Source organism: Elaeis guineensis, chromosome 5 (assembly GCF_000442705.2).
Source record: "Elaeis guineensis isolate ETL-2024a chromosome 5, EG11, whole genome shotgun sequence".
Taxonomy (NCBI): Eukaryota; Viridiplantae; Streptophyta; class Magnoliopsida; order Arecales; family Arecaceae; genus Elaeis; species Elaeis guineensis.
This window is the reverse complement of record NC_025997.2, coordinates 39,926,399-39,946,690: the sequence shown is the minus strand read 5'-3', so window position 1 is coordinate 39,946,690 and position 20,292 is coordinate 39,926,399. Positions and strand designations below refer to the sequence as shown.

Below are 20,292 nucleotides of genomic sequence, written 5' to 3'. Positions count from 1 at the left end.
GCCTCCATGGTCACCACCGGGTGTGGAGAGCTGGGTTCCACCATGGAGGGTAAAGGAGGGGCCTCTTCCCGATGGGAAGAGTGCCTCGCCGATCCGGTAGCTCTCGATTGCTGAGCTCTGGTTTTCGTCATCTCAAGAGATTTTTCAAGCTCTATGGAGCTCGCTGTCTTATCTCCGTCGAATGCCCCTTCCTGACGTGCCAAATCTGTTGTGGCCAATCTTCTCGTCGTCCGATCGTCGGGGTCGCACACCTGCAAGAAAAGTCCTCACTGACCGAAGATGCCTCCGACGGAAACCCTCCGACGGTCAAGGTAGAGAGGAGACTAGGCAACAGTGAAAAATCAGGGGCTCAGCGGGGGAGAGAGAGCTTGAGAGCTTTTCCAGAACTTTTTTTGAGAGCTTACCAAAACTGTTGCCTTACCCCATTTTATAGTAGAATGCGGTATGGTCCCACCATTAATGGTGCAGACAACTGGGGAGTTGTCAAATCGCGGAGGCTGTCAAATCGTCGTGGGTTGTCAAGTCACTGGAATTAATCCATGTCCTTGGCAAGACAATGCCCCAGGACGGCCGTACCACATGTCCTCGACAGGACAACAGTCCATAGTGGTTGTACGGCGTTTGGGCGGGTTGGCCGACTATATATCGGTATTCGGCTGTCGGGACATCGGGCGATGACTCGAAAATACCGTCGGCTGATCTGGTGCCTCGTGGGAGTCGGACGTTGGCTGCCACCCCCGACAGTAGGTCGATGATATGGGTTCGGTTGTTCGGTCATTCGACCGGTTGGAAACAGTATTGATCTGTTTGGTCGGCATATCTTTGGCCAGATATTATCGGCAGTCATTGTCGGAGTCGTCTATCTGTCCGGTGGATAGAGTCGAACGTCGGTCGGACCGTTTCGAGGATAAGTCGACGTATAGGAGTCAGTCGGTATATCTTAATAATATTTTAAAAAAATATTGATATTATCATAACATGTCTAATCCATGTCGTTGTATATATAATATAGATAATTACTTTAATAATTCAAGTATCCAAAGAGTATTGCTTTGGATCATCCACCGGATCACTACTCAGTTCACATAGCTAATGTGGTACTCAAAAATTGGTGTGGTACATGTGGAGGTCACTTGTATTAGTCGAGCCTTATCGCTTTGCCAATCACCGATTTCCATGTCGGACCGATTGTCCAATCGGTCATCTAGCAGGTGATCATTAACATTTTCCATATTCAAATAATGTACATATTTACATTCCAATCGTCAATTAATGGTGGATATGAGCTCCACTTCCAATTTCCAGATGATATCCTGCCCACTAGAAGTGGATATATGATTATTTTTAACCGAAGCCGAAGCTAGGCCCGGCACTTGATCCCCAGATTGTATTATCCAAGGTATGGTATGGTGAACATTTGAGAGCTCCAGAGAAGCGCGCACCGCTCACTCTGGAAAGTGCTCGTATCCCATCTCCTCTATTCTTCCAATGGATCTCTCTGCCCTGTCGTACCAAAAATTCGTGCACATCGCGCTGGAAGAGACCCAACGCCGCACCATTCTCACTCCCCTCCCTTCCCAGGTCTCCTCCCCCCTCACCAACTCCTAAACCCTTCTCTCTATTCTTTATTAATTATTATTATTTTTTTCATTTGTTCTTCCTCCTGTGAACTTTAGTGTAGCTCTTTGTGATTGTAGTTTCGTTTCTGGTGGTTATTGCTTCGTATGGTTGCTACAAAGTGTCGAGTATTATCCTGTTTGGTGCCATTCTCTTTTTTTTTTTAAAAAAAAAAAATATACCACGAGAATTTGGGTCAGGGACAGGATTGTATCTTTCACGCGAAAAAATAGGCTTGTCACTAGGGGCTAAATTAGGGCTTTTCTTTTTTGTTCTGGGATTTCTAATTTTGGAATTCTGTTGGGCATTTTGTTGTCCAGTTTAGATGGAAACGGTGGCTCTGATTTCTTTACCATTCTTTTTGTTGTGTTCTGGCCGATAATTTTTGTTTTTTTCTTCTCTCTTGCTTGCTTGTTTGGCTGGTATTTCATGGCAACATACAGTGTTAACAAACCTTTGAAAATCAAAAGCTGTTTTGTGCATCGATTTGCAGATTTTTGCAGCTGCTATGACGCTTTTTCTTTCTTCCCACGCAAATATAATTTGCAGACAGTTTTCCAATACAGAACTTTGACAATTTGTAGAAGTAGGATTTCCAGTTTCAAATAGAGGATCTTTGAAGTGAATATGTGGTTAGGCTAAGAGATTAAATTGTTTGCCAGTGTCATCCATAATATTGACATACATTTTATCAAACTATAACTCCGGAGTGTGCATTTGTTTGTCTCTGTGCTTCGACCTCTCTGCTTCTGTCTATCCTGCTGCTTACTGTGCTTCATCTAATGACCATCCATCTAATACATTGGTTTGATATCACACGATAATTCTCTCTCTCTCTCTCTCTCTCTCTCTCTATGCTTTAGTGCAACATGTATTTTTTTTCTTTTGTTTGATTTTGAACAACATTTGATGTAGATTCTTTTTTTAAACTTTTTCTCCATCATATGGCTCCATGTATCTCTATTTGCTGATTTCGAATATAAAATAGTTGCAATGAGGAGGGGCACCCTCGAATTCAGATTGAAAGTTAAGTGATGACATAATGCGATGGAAGGTAGAAGAATGAATAGGAGGTAGTTAACTTATCAGAGACAGAGAATCGGCTTTAGATAAAACAAATTAGATGCATCAAGTTGCTATTGAGATTCATTGCCAAGTCCTAATTCAATTAGGATTTCCATTTTAGTTGGTCATTAATTTTGATGATTTTAGGATTCTATTCTTAGTATTACTCTATTTAATTATTTTCTTCTAAAAATTGATAGAGTTTGTGTATTAGTGTGTTTTCAATTTTTGAGTTAAGGTAGGAATCAAACTCCCACGTGGTGCTCTATTTAAAGGAACCTTTGGTGTCTCCTTTATATATGAAAAACCATGTGTAAGATGGTGTAAAATCATGTGGAAGATTGTGGTGGGAAAAGAAAGAGAGGAGAGAATATTTATACATGTGAAGACTCTTTCACGAGGCATCTTTGTAAAATTTTGGTCTTTATTCTTCTTTGAATAAATTTGTTTTTCTCTTCCAATTATTTCTTCCACAATTATTTTTTTCTCTCATGATTCTCTATAAATATTTTTTTTTGATTTTTATTTTGGATCTTGGACTGACATGGTCGATCTACTCCATATAGCTTGCCATTTTACATGGTATCAAAGCTAAAATTTTGATATTGGTGGTCCATGTATCTGTGGCTCTACATGGTATCAGAGTGAAGGTTTTGATATTTACGGCTCTAAGTCATATAGAGCCATAAGCTTAGAGAGTGGTTGAGCGGTTTGCGGCTTGCGGCCTCGATCAGATTTATTCAGAGCATGATTTTTTTAGAGTGGCAACTTGATTATTGGTGGTTCCTGTGTTTATAGCTCGGCATGGTTGAAGAGTTTCTAGTACTTCGTTGTGCAACAGTGCAAGCATATGGATGAATCATCATTGTCGATGCTATTACTGTCTTTATGAATGGGTTTAATTATGAGATGCTTGATCTTACCAACATCAATAAGATATTTTTTTTTTTTACTACCACCACTTCTCTTCGTAAGTTGAACAACACCTATCATGCATATTGGAAGGCTCCTATGAGGTCATATTTTAAAGACAAGATTTATGAGATATTTTGGATGAGTTAAAGACTATGCTAACAGGTGAGATTACGAGAATAAAAAATCTGAAATCCAAAAAGATAATGTAGATTCTTTAAAATTTAGTTGATAAAAAAATTTATCTTCGTATTCAAGATGTAAAGGAGTCAAAGGATGCATGGAATATTCTTGCGGTTGTCTATTCAAATTCTGATATTGTGAGAAATCACAAACAAAAATTATCTTAAGAGTGGATTTCGATTTCAGACTTTTCCAAAGATCTAAAAGGAGAACAAAATTGGTTTAAAGATAAATATTTGAAACATGGAGAGCTTGATTGGCTAGAATTGGATTAACTTCAGAAAACTCAGAGTATAGCAAGATTGATCAACTTGAGGATCAATCAAGTTCAGAAGGAAATCTGGAGCAAGAGGAGTTTGATCAAGTAGATATTGCATCAAGTTCAAAAAAAATCATAATTGAAGGATCAATTGATTCTAAAATTGCTTAGAAAAAGTCAAAGGATGCTGTAGTTGATCCAGTTATGGAGATTTGTATTGAGGAGTCAAATCATGTGGAGTATTATGTTGAAGCTATCCAAGATATAAATGGTTCATGTACAGATTTGGTCAGCCATAAGGATGAAAAGCTGACTAATTTTGCCGTAGGTTTAGAGATCAAACAACATGAAGATATATTTGCTGGAGATGATTCTTATTGTTCTTTAGTGGTTAACGAGGTTCTTGGTACATTAATTAATCTTGAAGCTACTCCAAAATTTACATTGCTAGAAGTCTCCATGCATGAAGATTTGATTCCATATGTAGAAGCCAATTGTGTGCAGATACTTGAAATTCCTCAAGTGAAGATACATGGATATAATCAAATTTTTATTTTTGATTTTACTTATGTGTATGTATTGGCTGATGTTCAAAGTTATTGCAACCGGTAACTTAATATTCGTTGGCAAAAGTCGGATGTTTGAAGGAATCTCGATATCGTAATCGTAGAGTTAGTGCTAAAAGAAAGTGCTACACGATATCATTATCTTCGACACATGCATTGAAGAGGATGAGCCCATAAAAGAATTATTGTTCGAGCCAATAAAGGATTCTATTATTCAATTACTGGTTTATCAAGTTGTTATATATTATTATTACTACGGCGATGATGCCGATGGCTACCATGACGTTTCAAGACATTGACAAAATCAGCATTGTCGGTATGGACTTTACAATGAGGGAGAGTATTGAGATTCATTGTCAAGTTCCAATCCAATTAGGATTCAATTTGTAGTTGGTCATTAGTTTTGATGACTTTAGAATTTTATTCCTAGTGCTATTCTTTTTAATTGTTTCCTTCAAAAGGTTGGTAGAGTTTGTATTTTAGTGAATTTTCGGTTTTTGAGTTAAAATAGGAGTCAAACTCCCACTTATGTGGTGCTCTATTTAAAGAAATCTTTGGTGTCTCCTTTATACATGGAAAACCATGTAGAAGATAGTGTGAAACTGTGTGGAAGATTGTGGTGATAAGAAAGAGAGAGAAGATATTATCTGTGCATGAGGAGACTTTTTCGTGAGGCATCTTTGTAATGTTTTGATTTTTATTCTCCTTTGAATAAATTTATTTTTCTCTCTCAATTTTTTCTTCCACAATTATTTTTTGCTCTTGCAATTCTCTGCAAATTTTTTTTGTTTGGTGTTTGTTTTAGATTTTGGGCTGGCATGGTTGATCTACTCCGTGCAGCATGCCATTCTACAATTGCATTTAAAAATGTATAATGATTGTGCATGATCCTTGTCACTACCTATGATAAACATCACTTTCTTGACCTTCTTTTATCCTCCTTTATTTAGCTGCGTGTTTTTGAAAATTTTGATACAGCAAGTTTAATTTTCATTTAATGGTATCAGGAGAAATTGAGATCCATCAAGACCAAGGATGACACGACCATGCTTCATGGACTTTCATTTTCTGCCCCCAAAATTAGGCTTCTTCGTAGTTTGACTGTTGAAGGAAGTCAGGCAATGAAGGTATACTGATTTTAAATTTCTTTTTTTTTTACTTGCTTGCATGGTTTGTTTTCAGTAAACTCCAATGTCATTATTATTCTTCCAGTTCAAGCAAAATCACATATTCCATTCGATTATTCTGGCAATGTTTTTTAAATGTTTGATTCAGCAATCAAAATGATAGCTTGGGCCTTTAGATCTCCACAGTAAGATTGTAATAGAGTGATATGTATGCTATATATCTAGCTTATATACAATGTAAATCTTTACGAACAACTTACAAAATGAAGATTTCGGGAAAAAAAGATATGATTGCAAAGTCAACCAACTTCTGTGGGAGTATTAGACATTTATATATACTTGTCCTGGGATAACAGGAAATGATATATCCTATTTTACACTTTTCCAAGGGATGGGGAAATCTTTGAGGATGGCCATGGATTAGTAGCAGTAGGCTCATCCAACTTGGTTAGCATCAGCTTAGATCAGGCTTTATGTTTGTTGGGTATAAAATACTCCCCGGCCGAAGTTTGTGACAGGAGTGACCCTCCGGGGATTTTACCGACTTCCGACCTTCGGCGATATCTCTCCGAACCTCTCTGGAGGCCGAGCCTCCGCAACACCCCCAAGTTTTGCCGACGGATAAACCCCCTCCAGCGTCGACCAGATTCTTCACGACGGACGGACTCCTACGGGAGCCGAATTCCGTCCCTGACTCCGTCTGCGGGAAGACTTCGTTCGGACTCCTACGGGAGCCGGACTTCGTCCCCGACTTTAATTGCATGTAGACTTCGTCCGGACTCCTACGGGAGCCGGACTCCGTCCCCGACTCCGTCTGCAGGAAGACTCGTCCGGACTCCTATGGGAGCCGGACTTCGTCCCCGACTTCAATTGCAGGTAGACTTCGTCCGGACTCCTACGGGAGCCGGACTCCGTCCCCAACTCCGTCTGCAGGAAGACTTCGTCCAGACTCCTACGGGAGCCGGACTTCGTCCCCGACTTCAATTGCAGGTAGACTTCGTCCGGACTCCTACGGGAGCCGGACTCCGTCCCCAACTCCGTCTGCAGGAAGACTTCGTCCGGACTCCTACGGGAGTCGGACTCCGTCCCCGACTTCGTCTGCAGGAAGACTTCGTCCGGACTCCTACGGGAGCCGGACTTCGTCCCTGACTTCAATTGCAGGTAGACTTCGTCCGGACTCCTACGGGAGCCGGACTTCGTCCCCGACTCCGTCTGCAGGAAGACTTCGTCCGGACTTCTACGGGAGCCGGACTTCGTCCCCGATTTCAATTGCAGGTAGACTTCGTCCGGACTCCTATGGAAGCCGGACTTCGTCCCCGACTTCGACTGCAGGAAGACTTCGTTCGGACTCCTACGGGAGCCGGACTTCGTCCCCGACTTCGACTGCAGGAAGACTTCGTCCGGACTCCTACGGGAGCCGGACTCCATCCCCGACTTCGTCTGCAGGAAGACTTCGTCCGGACTCCTACGGGAGCCAGACTCCATCCCCGACTCCGTCTGCAGGAAGACTTCGTCCGGACTCCTACGGAAGCCGGACTTCGTCCCCGACTTCAATTGCAGGTAGACTTCGTCCGGACTCCGTCTCCGACTCCGTCTGCAGGAAGACTTCGTCCGGACTCCTACGGGAGCCGGACTTCGTCTCCGACTTCAATTGCAGGTAGACTTCGTCCGGACTCCTACGGAAGCCGGACTTCGTCCCCGATTTCGACTGGTAGATTTCGTCTGGACTCCTGCGGGAGCTGGACTTCGTCCCCGACTTCAATTGCAGGTAGACTTTGTTCGGACTCCTACGGGAGCCGGACTTCGTCCCCGACTTCGACTGCAGGAAGACTTCGTTCGGACTCCTACGGGAGTCGGGCTTCGTCCCCGACCTCGACTACAGGAAGACTTTGTCCGGACTCCTACGGGAGCTGGACTTCGTCTCCGACTTCGGCTGCAGGAAGCCTTCGTCCGGACTCCTACGGAAATCGAACTTCGTCTACAGAAAGCCTCTGACCGGGCTCCTACAGCAAATGGCCCTCGCCTATAGTACTAACGCTCAAGGCACCCAACGGTAGACGGCCCGCCAGCAACATCCGAGCTCCTTTCAGATGGATAGCCGCCTCTCTCCGTCAGGCGCTTCAATCGAGCTTCGGCCAACAGGCCTGGACTCCCTGACAGGCCACAGTAATGGCCACGACTCTGCTCCACCTCCTGCGACGGATTCTGCGCGGCTCCACCACTCCCCGTAACAGGCTCCACGCGGCAGGCCGCAGTAATGGCCACGATTCTGTTCCACTTCCTGCGACGGATTCTGTGCGGCTCCACCACTCCCTGACGAGTCGCGACAACGGACGCCGCCCCACTCTCCGCAATAGATTCCACGTAGCGAGCCATGGTGACAGCCACGACTCCCCCCATTACTCTTCATAATAAACTCTTCCTGACCCCGAGCGGCCCACTACTAGGCGGTTACAAACGTCGCTATCAACCCGTTGCTCCCTCTGCCTATAAAAAGGGGGCCCCAGATACGTTATTCTCTAAGCTCTAATTTCTATCCCAAAATTCTGCTAAAATTTTCGTTCGAGCACTTCATTCTTGTTGAAGCAGAGAACTGACTTGAGCGTCGGAGGGTCTTGCCGGAGCAACCCCAACTCCGGTTTAGACTTCTTTTGCAGGTCCCGGCGGCGATCACGACTCCCTCGACTCCAGCTTCTCCGACGCAGGCGGATTTTTGCACCAACAGGATTGGCGCTAGAGGAAGGGTAGTGTCTTCGCAGTACCCTTGTTCTTAAAGGAGCGCTCAATGGGACCGCCTCCGGTCATCTTCTCCGATATCTTCTCCTCCAGTTTTCTGCCTGGCCTCCACCTGATGCCTCCCCGAAGGGCATCCTCCAGGCGGTCAACGGTCTCCGCGGCCAGGTCTCAGCGAGCTTCGCAAGCCCCGGCCCCATCTCCGGTCTCCCAGGCTCCTCCTCCGGCAACAGCAGTCGGCCTGGAGCATTCCGATGATCGACCTCCGACGGATTTCGCCAACACCATCTCGGGAGAATCCCGGCAGGGAACAACCGATGTATTGGTCGGATCTCTTAAGCGACAAAGAATTGAGGAATCCATAACCTTTACTGAAGAAGATGCTCGGAGAGTTCAATTTCCTCATAACGACGCCGTTGTAGTTTCTTTAAATATAGCTAATTACGATGTCCACCGCATTCTTGTCGACAATGGAAGTTCGGCCGATATTTTGTTCTACGACGCCTTCTCGAAAATGTCCATCCTTGACGGTCATTTGAGGCCGATCAGCTCCCCCTTGGTAGGGTTTACCGGTGATGCTGTCCCGGTGGAGGGGGTAATAACTTTGACTGTGGCTGCTGGTCGATATCCAAGACAATCCAGGGCTTTGGTGAATTTTCTGGTGGTGAAGGCGTCGTCAGTCTACAACGCTATCCTCGGCCGACCTGGCCTCAACGCTCTCCGGGCCGTGGTGTCAACCTATCATTTGAAATTGAAATTCCCTACTAACCAGGGAGTCGGAGAAGTCAGGAGAGACCAGGCCCTGGCCAGACACTGCTACAACATAGCCTTGCAAAGAAGTGACCAATCTGATCCCTGTCCGGTTGATGGATTGGACGCCCGCGACGATCTCGCTGAGGAAAGGGGCGGCCCAATCGAAGACCTAGTTTCGATCCCTTTGAACAATGGGAATACGGAACATGTGGTGAAGATCAGCTCCAACCTAGGGGAAGAGGTGCGGACGCAGCTCATTGATTTTCTACGGAAGAATGTGGATGTTTTCGCTTGGGTTCCAGCAGACATGCCAGGGATTGATGCAGAAGTCATGGAACACCGTCTGGCCGTCGATCCGAAGCATCGACCGACGAAGGAAAAAATCCGAGGTCATGCACCGAAGAGGCAGAAAGCGATAGTCGAGGAAGTGGACAAACTCCTGAAAGCCGGATTCATTAGAGAAGTCAATTATCCTGACTGGATTTCCAACGTCGTCCTAGTCAAAAAGGCAAACGGCAAGTTGAGGATGTGTATAGATTTCAAAAAGCTGAATAAAGCCTGCCCGAAGGACAGCTATCCTCTGCCCAGAATTGATCAACTGGTGGATGCAACCTCGGGCTATGAGCTTCTCACCTTTATGGACGCATTCTCCGACTATAATCAAATCAGGATGGCGCCAGAAGACGAAGAAAAGACTGCTTTCATTACTAACCGTGGTCTTTACTGTTACAGGGTCATGCTTTTCGGCCTAAAAAATGCAGGTGCGATCTATCAGCGGCTGGTGAACAAAATCTTCAAGGAGCAGATCGGCCGCAACATGGAGGTCTACGTGGACGACATGCTCGTGAAAAGCAAATCTTCCATCAACCACGTCGCCAACCTCGAGGAGACCTTCGGTGCCCTCCGAAAATATAAGATGAAGCTGAACCCGACTAAGTGTGCTTTCGGGGTGACCTCGGAGAAATTCCTGGGCTTCATGGTATCAGAGCGCGGGATCGAAGCCAATCCAGAGAAAATTCGTGCCATCCAGGAGATGGTCGTCCCGAAGTCGATAAAAGAGGTTCAACGCCTTACAGGGAGGGTGGCAGCCCTGAATCGCTTCGTTGCGAGGTCGGCCGAACGATGCTTGCCCTTCTTCCAAACCCTCAAGCGGTCGAAGGACTTCTGTTGGACCACTGAGTGCCAACAGGCGTTCGAAGAACTAAGGAGCTACCTTGGCTCACCTCCGCTGTTAGCGAAGCCCAAGCCTGGAGAGGAGCTGTTCTTATACCTGGCGGTTTCCCCTATGGCTCTCGTAGCGGTTCTCGTCAAGGAAGAAGCAAAAATTCAACGGCCGATCTACTACATCAGTCGCGCATTGAGAGATGCCGAAACCAGGTATACTAAATTAGAGAAGCTAACTTATGTCCTATTGATTGCAGCCCGGAGGCTCCGACCCTACTTTCAAGGGCACACCGTAACGTTGCTCACCGACCAGCCAATCCAGGCAATTCTCCACCGAGCAGATGCCTCCGGGAGAATAGCGAAATGGACGATTGAGCTCACAGAATTCGATATCAACTATCGACCCAGACCGGCGGTGAAAGCTCAGATATTGGCAGATTTTATAGTAGAATGCACTATCTCAGAGGAGGCCGAACCTGAACAGGATGAAATTGACGGCCTGGAGCCCTGACCGAACTCCTCCGAAGAAAAAGCAGACCCCCCTGATTGCTTTTGGGCCCTCTACGTGGACGGATCCTCCAACATGTCGGGTGCAGGCGCGGGCCTGATCTTGATCAGTCCGGAGAGAATCGTCGCGGAGTATGTTCTGCACTTCGAATTCCCCGCAACAAACAATGGAGCGGAATACAAAGCTCTGATCGCAGGATTGAGGATCGCCAAAGAATTGGGAGCAGATCGGCTCCAAGTTCACAGCGACTCCCAATTGGTGGGACAAGTCAGCGGAAACTACGAAGCACGGGAGGACAGCATGGCTAAGTATCTTGAAAAGGTAAAGGAGCTCATCCCCGCCTTTAGTAGCTTCAACATCAGGCAGGTCCAAGAATGGAAAACACCAGGGCCGATCTTCTCTCCAAGCTGGCTACGTTGGCTCCAACTAAATTGCCCAAGGGTGTTCTCTTTGAAGTTCTGAAGTGTCCAAGTATGGAAGAATCGTGGCCCGTGATGGAAATTGACCATGAGCCCAGTTGGATCGACCCACTGGTGGCATATCTCAGGGACGGGGTTCTCCCTCATGATGCAAAAGAAGCTCGAAAGCTCAGAAATCAAGCCTCCCGGTACATCCTTTATGATGACAAGCTGTACAAGAGATCATACTCTTTGCCCCTTTTAAAATGCCTCCGGCCTTCGGAAGCTGACTACGCCTTATGGGAGGTGCATGAGGGAATCTGCGGAAGCCATCTGGGGGCTAGATCCTTATCCCATAAGTTGCTCTGCCAAGGGTATTACTGGCCGACAATGTACCGTGACTCCATTGAATACGTCAGGAAATGTGACCGATGTCAGAGGTATGCCAACATCCAGAGACAGCCCGCCACCAAGCTTACACCCTTGAGTGTCCCATGGCCATTTGCGCAATAAGGAATGGATATCCTTGGACCCTTTTCCGTGGCGTCAGGGCAGAGGAAGTTCCTCCTGGTAGCAATTGACTATTTCACCAAGTGGGTCGAAGCCGAACTGCTGGCGAAAATCACGGAAGTTAAAGTGCAAGACTTCGTCTGGAAGTCAATCGTTTGCAGGTTTGGCCTACCGAGAATCCTAATTACTGATAACGGGCGGCAATTCGCGGGAGCGAGATTCATCGAATTTTGTGAAGACCTAAACATCTCCCACAACTTCACATCGGTAGCCCATCCTCAGGCGAACGGCGAAGTCGAAGTGACCAACAGAACTCTGCTGCAAGGGATCAAGACAAGGCTCGAAAAGGCGAAGGGAATTTGGGCAGATGAACTTTACCATGTGTTGTGGGCGTACCGAACTACCCAAAGACTACCCACGGGGGAGACCCCCTTCGCTCTAGCCTTCGGCACGGAGGCTGTTATCCCAATTGAGCTCAAGCTCCCATCGGCACGAGTCGTGGCATTCAACGAACATCACAATTCGCAAGGTCTTAAAGCCAATCTCGACTTACTGGAAGAAAAGCAGGAGGTAGCTCAAATTCGGATGGCAGCCTACAGACAGAAAGTCGTCCGTTATTATGATTCCGGGTCAAAAATAAAGTCTTTAGAGCAGGAGACTTAGTACTTCGATGAGCCGCTGTCTCGCAACCTCAGGATCGAGGGAAGCTCGCCCCAAATTGGGAAGGCCCATACGAAGTCAAGGAAGTAGTCCGGTTCGGAACTTATTACCTCAAGGAGCTCGGAGGAGCAGACCTCCCGCGATCATGGAGCTCGAAAAATTTACGAATGTATTACCGATAACTTTATTTTAAATAAAAGTCTTACATTTACATGTCTTCTCTCTTGGCACGAGCCTATATCAACAGGACGATCGAAACAAACCGTATCGGGAACAGGAGGAGAACTTCGCCTCGACAAAGTTGAAGTTCCGGTTACATTTAGACCGGATGGGGGGAGAGGCCCTGCAACGCCCATATGTGCCCCCACAGCCATGTTAGGAACAGGAGGAGAACCTCGTCCTAACATGAGCAAAGTCGAAGGCCCGGTTACATTTAGACCGGATGGGGGGAGAGGCCCTGCAACGCCCATATGTGCCCCCACAGTCATGTTAGGAACAGGAGGAGAACCTCGTCCTAACATGAGCAAAGTCAAAGGCCCGGTTACATTTAGACCGGATGGGGGGAGAGGTCCTGCAATGCCCATATGTGCCTCCACAGCCATGTTAGGAACAGGAGGAGAACCTCGTCCTAACATGAGCAAAGTCGAAGGCCCGGTTACATTTAGATCGGATGGGGGGAGAGGCCCTGCAACGCCCATATGTGCCCCCATAGCCATGTTAGGAACAGGAGGAGAACCTCGTCCTAATATGAGCAAAGTCGAAGGCCCGGTTACATTTAGACCGAATGGGGGGAGAGGCCCTGCAACGTCCATATGTGCCCCCACAACCATGCTAGGAACAGGAGGAGAACCTCGTCCTAACATGAGCAAAGTCGAAGGCCCGGTTACATTTAGACCGGATGGGGGGAGAGGCCCTACAACGCCCATATGTGCCCCTACAGCCACGTTAGGGACAGGAGGGAACCTCGTCCTAACTTGAGCAAAGTAGAAGGTCCGGTTACACTTAGACTGGATGGGGGGAGAGGCCCTGCAACGTCCATATGTGCCTCCATAGCCCTGTTAGAGACAAGAGGAGAACCTCATCCTAACCAGAGCTGAAATCGATTACGTCAGAAATAGGGGAAGAACCTCGTCCTGACACCAATTAAGGTCTGGTCATTCAAGACCGGATGGAGAAAAAGGGAACCTTTCCAGCAACCCCTCCGCGCTCCCACGACCCCACTAAGAGCAGGGGGAAAACCCCCACTCGAGAAAAGAAAAAAAAAAAGAGAGAAAGGGGAGGGGTTAAAAAGGAAAGCGACGAACTACATCAGCGACAACTGGAAAACAATTTACAAACACAGGGAACCTTGTCTCGGCGAGGATGGGGGTTCTCACCAAAATTCCCGGCCTCCAAAAGGGCTCTCGACACGGGTCAAGGATAAGACGGCTTCCTCGGGGCGACGAGAAGCTTAGACCTTCGGGCTCGAACTCTGAAAGGAGACGTCAAACTCGAGCGGTCCCGAACAAATCAGCGACCACAGATAGAGAGACGGGTCAATGCGACGGTGATCGGGTACCTCCGAATAGCATCGATACCGAGCAAGGCAAAAGCCGAAGGAAGATCGGCAAACGACAATTCAACACGTGAGTAAAAGAGGTAGCTGAAAATCCCCTTCTCATGTTATTTACTAAATATGCATTACAGAGCCCTTAAGCTGAAGAAGAAAAGAGAAAGAGGAGGGGAATACAACAATAACAATAGCAAGTGAAAGAAGCTCGGCAGGCGACGATTTGACGCAAAGTGCGGACAAGGTAACAAAATCTCCTTCTCATTCTCGATTAACAAAATTACGTTACAAGACCCTGAGGGCCGAGAAACACAAAAAAAAAAATGACAACATTACTACAAGACTCGGAAGGAACACATTAGGGACCACTTCAAGCTTTCGACTTCTCCTCCCGGTTCCGTCCTTCTCGACAGCATTTTTCAGTGCGTGTGATAAATCCCTCGGCTCTCACCCCCCGCCTCGTTCCGTTCCATCACCGAAACCCCAACCCTAGGGGGAAAAGGGAGGGATAGAATTCAAGGGGCAGCGACGGCGACGGCAGCAGCGACGACGACCTGCATCGGAAAGAACCGGAAGTACCTCGGAGGCCGCGATGACGCCGGAGGCATGCACCACCACCGTGTGCTCCACGGCAACCACCGTCCTAGGTACTTCGGCAAGGTCGGCATGCGCTACTTCCACCATCCCCGCAACAAGTTCTACTGTCCCACTGTCAGCGCCGACCGCTTCTGGTCCCTCGGCCCTGACGACGTCAAGAAACTCGCCACCGCCTGTGACGACAACTCTGCCCCCTTGACCGGTGTCACTCCGTTCAACTACGAAATTCTCGGGCGGAACGCGCTCACCGGTTGCTTCCGTTATTAAATCCCTGTTGTTGAAGGAATTCTCCTTCGAGCCCCCTTTAAGGCGGTGGGAACCCTCAGTGACAGTTCGACAGCCGGAGGATTCGCAGGCCGCTGTTTTCCCCCTCCTACTCCTCTTGATCCGTGGCATCCTCTCGAAGTTAGCCACCGGGGCAGAAGCCCCGGCGGGAGAACCCCTCGAAGGGGCTCGGAAGACTGAAGGCGGCGGAGAGCCGGTGGAGATGGCTAAGACTGGTGCGAAGAGTGCTTAGAGTCGAAAAGGGCGCCGATGGAGTGACTAAACTCTCAGGCAGAAGAAATGTGTCAACTCTCAGGCGAAGTGAAGCCTCTGGAGAGAAGGAGGGGGCTTAAATAAGCGACGGGGCCTGGCGCAGTTATGGTGGCGGATGTCCCTAAGTCCACCTGCGCCCGCCACGTGTCCCACTCACCGTGACGTAGGGCTAGCTGCCAGCGGGACCATTATGGTGTGGCGCTTAGGACTACGCTCCGGGGGGAATTCCAAAAGGACTCTTCGGATTGCCCTAATTGGAAAAAGACTCCAGCACGCGCGCATTGAATGCCAAGATTTTCGAGGGCGGTCGTGTGCAGAATTCAAGGAAACGACTTCGGCTGTGAAAATTTCTCTGTACTTCATTCGAAACTCGAACTCGAAAGTAGGGAGACTGGTGTTGGGTATAAAATACTCCCCGGCCGAAGTTCGTGACAGGAGTGACCCTCCGGGGATTTTACCGACTTTCGGCCTTCGGCGACATCTCTCCGAACCTCTCTGGCGGCCGAGCCTCCGCAACACCCCCAAGTTTTGCCGACGGATAAACCCCATCCAGCGTCGACCAGATTCTTCACGACGGACGGACGGACTCCTACGGGAGCCGGACTCCGTCCCCGACTCCGTCTGTAGGAAGACTTCGTCCGGACTCCTACGGGAGCCGGACTTCGTCCCCGACTTCAATTGCAGGTAGACTTCGTCCGGACTCCTACGGGAGCCGGACTCCGTCTCCGACTTCAATTGCAGGTAGACTTCGTCCGGACTCCTATGGGAGCCGAACTTCGTCCCCGACTCCGTCTGCAGGTAGACTTCGTCCGGACTCCTATGGGAGCCAGACTCCGTCCCCGACTCCGTCTGCAGGAAGACTTCGTCCGGACTCCTACGGGAGTCGGACTTCGTTTCCGACTTCAATTGCAGGTAGACTTCGTCCGGACTCCTACGGGAGCCGGACTCCGTCTGCAGGAAGACTTCATCCGGACTCCTACGGGAGCCAGACTTCGTCCCCGACTTCAATTGCAGGTAGACTTCGTCCGGACTCCTACGGGAGTCGGACTTCGTCCCCGACTTCGACTGCAGGAAGACTTCGTCCGGACTCCTACGGGAGCCGGACTTCGTCCCCGACTCCGTCTGCAGGAAGACTTCGTCCGGACTCCTACGGGAGCCGGACTCCGTCCCCGACTCCGTCTGCAGGAAGACTTCGTCCGGACTCCTACGGGAGCCGGACTTCGTCCCCGACTTCAATTGCAGGTAGACTTCGTCCGGACTCCTACGGGAGCTGGACTCCGTCCCCGACTCCGTCTGCAGGAAGACTTCGTCCGGACTCCTACGGGAGCCGGACTTCGTCCCCGACTTCAATTGCAGGTAGACTTCGTCCGGACTCCTACGGGAGCCGGACTTCGTCCCCGACTTCAATTGTAGATAGACTTCGTTCGGACTCCTGCGGGAGCTGGACTTCGTCCCCGACTTCAATTGCAGGTAGACTTCGTCCGGACTCCTGCGGGAGCCGGACTTTGTCCCCGACTTTGACTGCAGGAAGACTTCGTTCGGACTCCTACGGGAGTCGGGCTTCGTCCCCGACCTCGACTACAGGAAGACTTCGTCCGGACTCCTACGGGAGCCGGACTTCGCCCCCGACTCCGGCTGCAGGAAGCCTTCGTCCGGACTCCTACAGAAATCGAACTTCGTCTACAGAAAGCCTCTGACCGGGCTCCTACAGCAAATGGCCCTCGCCTATAGTACTAACGCTCAAGGCACCCAACGGTAGACGGTCCGCCAGCAACATCCGAGCTCCTTTTAGATGGATAGCCGCCTCTCTCCGCCAGGCGCTTCAACCGAGCTTCAGCCGACAGGCCTGGACTCCCTGACAGGCCACAGTAACGGCCACGACTCTGTTCCACCTCCTGCGACGGATTCTGAGCGGCTCCACCACTCCCCGTAACAGGCTCCACGCGGCAGGCCGCAGTAATGGCCACGATTCTGCTCCACTTCCTGCGACGGATTCTGCACGGCTCCACCACTCCCTGACGAGTCGTGACAACGGACGCCGCCCCACTCTCCGCAACAGATTCCACGTGGCGAGCCATTGTGACAGCCACGACTCCCCCCATTACTCTTCATAATAAACTCTTCCTGGCCTCGAGCGGCCCACTACTAGGCGGTTACAAACGTCGCTATCAACCCGTTGCTCTCTCTGCCTATAAAAGGGGGGCCCCAGATGCGTTATTCTCTAAGCTCTAATTTCTATCCCAAAACTCTGCTAAAATTTTCGTTCGAGCACTCCATTCTTGTTGAGGCAGAAAACTGACTTGAGTGTCGGAGGGTCTTGTCGGAGCAACCCCAACTCCGGTTTAGACTTCTTTTGTAGGTCCCGGCGGCGACCGCGACTCCTTCGACTCCAGCTTCTCCGACGCAGGCGGATTTTTGCACCAATAATGTTGATGCAAGATAGGAATGTATAAATGATGGTTCCTTGGAGGTATCAAAAAGTACATAATATATGGTAAACAAGTTGTGGAGCTTTAATGGACTTATCACACGCATTACACCATTCGACGGCAACATGAAAAATGGTATCACAGACAAAGCTACTTGTGAAATTACTATGGAGTGAACCAAAAGTCTTTCAGTAATGAACCTTCTAGTTGATCTTCATCAAGTTATGAGAAATTTGAGTATTAAGCAGACAAGCATATCAATCAGATCAGAGGCATACTATTGTTATGGCAAGTAGCAGCCTTGATAAGAGAGCGAAATCTCAAGTCCCAGGGAACAAAGGGGTCCAAGTTCTTTGAGCTTAAATTACAATTAGAGATGCTGCTTCAGGTGGCTGATGGAAGTGTCATTACAGATGATCAAACTATTACACATAGAGTTGAAAAAAAATGCAACGGTGGAAGGAAAGTGCATATTGAAGAATACAATTACATTGGAATATCAAGATAGTGGCAGTAAGGTTTGCTGTCTCGATATCGAACCTCATAGTGGTACCATCCTATCATAGTGTTGGTATGCCCAGTATGATATTGGTTTGGCATACCGAGTGTTGGTATGCCTCCGATACCTTATACCGGTTTGGTAGTGGTACAGTATGGTCGATGTGTGCTAGTATTGGCTGGTATGGAAATCTTCATTATTCTAATTCATCAAAGTTTGTGATGCTATGGGAGCTCGCTGATCATGAAAATTATTTGCTGAATTGTTCTCTTCTCTGTGATTCTATATCAAACTTCCGTTGTCATGCAAATCAATCAAAGCCTTGATGCTCTTCCATTGCTCTGATACTTCAACTCTGTGATCTGTTATTGTTTCAAAAATATTTGGTACCCTTCTTAATTGCTTGAACCCCAAGGAAAGCAGCTAGAAGAGAATGTTATAAGAAAGAACAGATATAATAGAATTACCGGCATTCTCCTTCGATGAGAAACTGTAATATGCTTCATGACTTTTAGGTCCCTGTTGCCACTTCCAGTACTTCAAACATTCATCTTGCTCCAGACAGGTTTGCTTGAAAGGCTATCTGAGTTTTGATATCATGTTGGATTGCTAAATATGGACAAACAAATGCAGCATTTGATAGAGCAACTGTCTTAAGATAAATCCGACAGTACACTATAAGTGCTGTACAACTTGATAATCGTACAACCTGTCATACATGTGTAAAAGTAATCTTAGGAAGTATAGAATTATGTACTCAATTTACTACTTTATTGATTTTACTCATTGTGCATTCTGTCTAGGTTTGCTGATTGTATGCTGCCTAATAAGAATCCAGGACCAGCATTGCATTGTTAGATAGATCTGCAGTTGATGCTTATTTTTGCAGTCTATCATTCAAAAGTTTTATTGCAAGTCATCTGTTACTGGCATATATTATAGGGATACAATTATATTGGGATATGCTAAGATGTATTTGCTTCTATTTTAATTCAAAAGATTTCTTTCAGACATCAGATGTCTCATTGTTTAGCCTTATAACCCTTCTTTTGTAAGTTATCCTATAAATTAAAAGTAATTTTCTTGTAATTGATCCATGCATTAATTTTCAGTATCTTTCCCTTGCAGGTACTCGATTTTGCTGCATTCTCGAAACCAGAATTTGATCTGCCTATATTTTGTGCCAACTTTTTCTTGAATGCTAACCTGAGCATTGTTGTCTTGTAAGTTGCAATGAACTCAGTTTGTTCTTTTCAGGCATGATGATGCTGACATATTGACCCCAGTATATTGACCACTCATTTTGATTACCTGGCATGAAATTACTAATTTTATCTCAGTAAGATGCTAGTAAACTAAGCCTGATTGGTCAACCTGAAAAGGTTGATTATTTTCTTGAGAGTATAATGACATTTCATGGATAAAAAGAAGAGTGGATTCAAGTTAAGGGAATTTATTGGACAAATGGAGGACACCATCCACCTGTGTTTGGATCCCATGCCAAAATGTGTCCCCTTTTTTTGCTAGTTCATTTTGCATCACCCTGGCAGTACAGTTTATGTTAATCACAAAATTTGACTGGCTGATAAGAATGCAGACCGGAAATGATAATCCTCCATTTAATTGGGGGAACAGATGGAGAGACGTGATGGTAGTGATAATTGGTGCCTCTAGCATATCCAACGAAGTTATAGATAATGATGATATCTCCTGCCTCTTGTTGTTTCCATAGCATGGATGACCTCAAATATGGTTCTATAATTGATGTCCCGTTGGGGGGAGGTCTAATAAAGATGGTAAGTATGGATAGTTGATTAACCCTCTTGCACTGTAATAACATGAGACAAATAATTGCCATGGTTTCTCTATTCTTTTGTGGGCATAACAGGCCTCGTGGTCAGTAATGTCTCTTTTAGAATGGGGATTTCTGTTAAATCAATATATCATATATAAAGAATTTCACCTCCTTACTCCAGTAGAACTTTCATATTGCAACAATTCTGGTCAAAAAGTGACTCTTGTTTCAACTATATTATGAAAGGATTAGTTTTTCAGGTTTGAATCAGCCAACTAACAGCAAAATCCAGCTAACCCTGCCTTTTATTTGAGCTGACAGATTTAATTGAATTCAACCTAATGGACATTTTGGCATTCTTTTCTGGACTTCTTTAACATGCGAGAGTGCTTCAAATAATTACTAATTATGTTGCCAATGGATCTTGTAAC

At 47.1% G+C, this 20,292-nt stretch overlaps 1 protein-coding gene across 4 annotated transcripts in view; it reads left to right on the top strand.

The window, feature by feature from the left end:
* Window positions 1-1,306: 1,306 nt before the first annotated feature.
* LOC105047124 (phytochromobilin:ferredoxin oxidoreductase, chloroplastic) overlaps window positions 1,307-20,292 on the top strand; it is a 34,883-nt gene continuing 15,897 nt past the window's right edge. Inside the window, exons 1-3 of one of the 4 annotated variants that reach the window (XM_010925937.3) lie at window positions 1,312-1,581; window positions 5,610-5,729; window positions 19,195-19,289. In XM_010925937.3, coding sequence (XP_010924239.1) covers window positions 1,489-1,581; window positions 5,610-5,729; window positions 19,195-19,289 — 308 coding nt within the window. In that variant the 5' untranslated portion in view covers window positions 1,312-1,488. Of the gene's footprint in view, window positions 1,582-5,609; window positions 5,730-19,194; window positions 19,290-20,292 lie in introns of all 4 variants that reach the window. The other 3 variants (XM_010925935.3, XM_010925936.4, XM_073257913.1) reach the window with 3 other exon arrangements.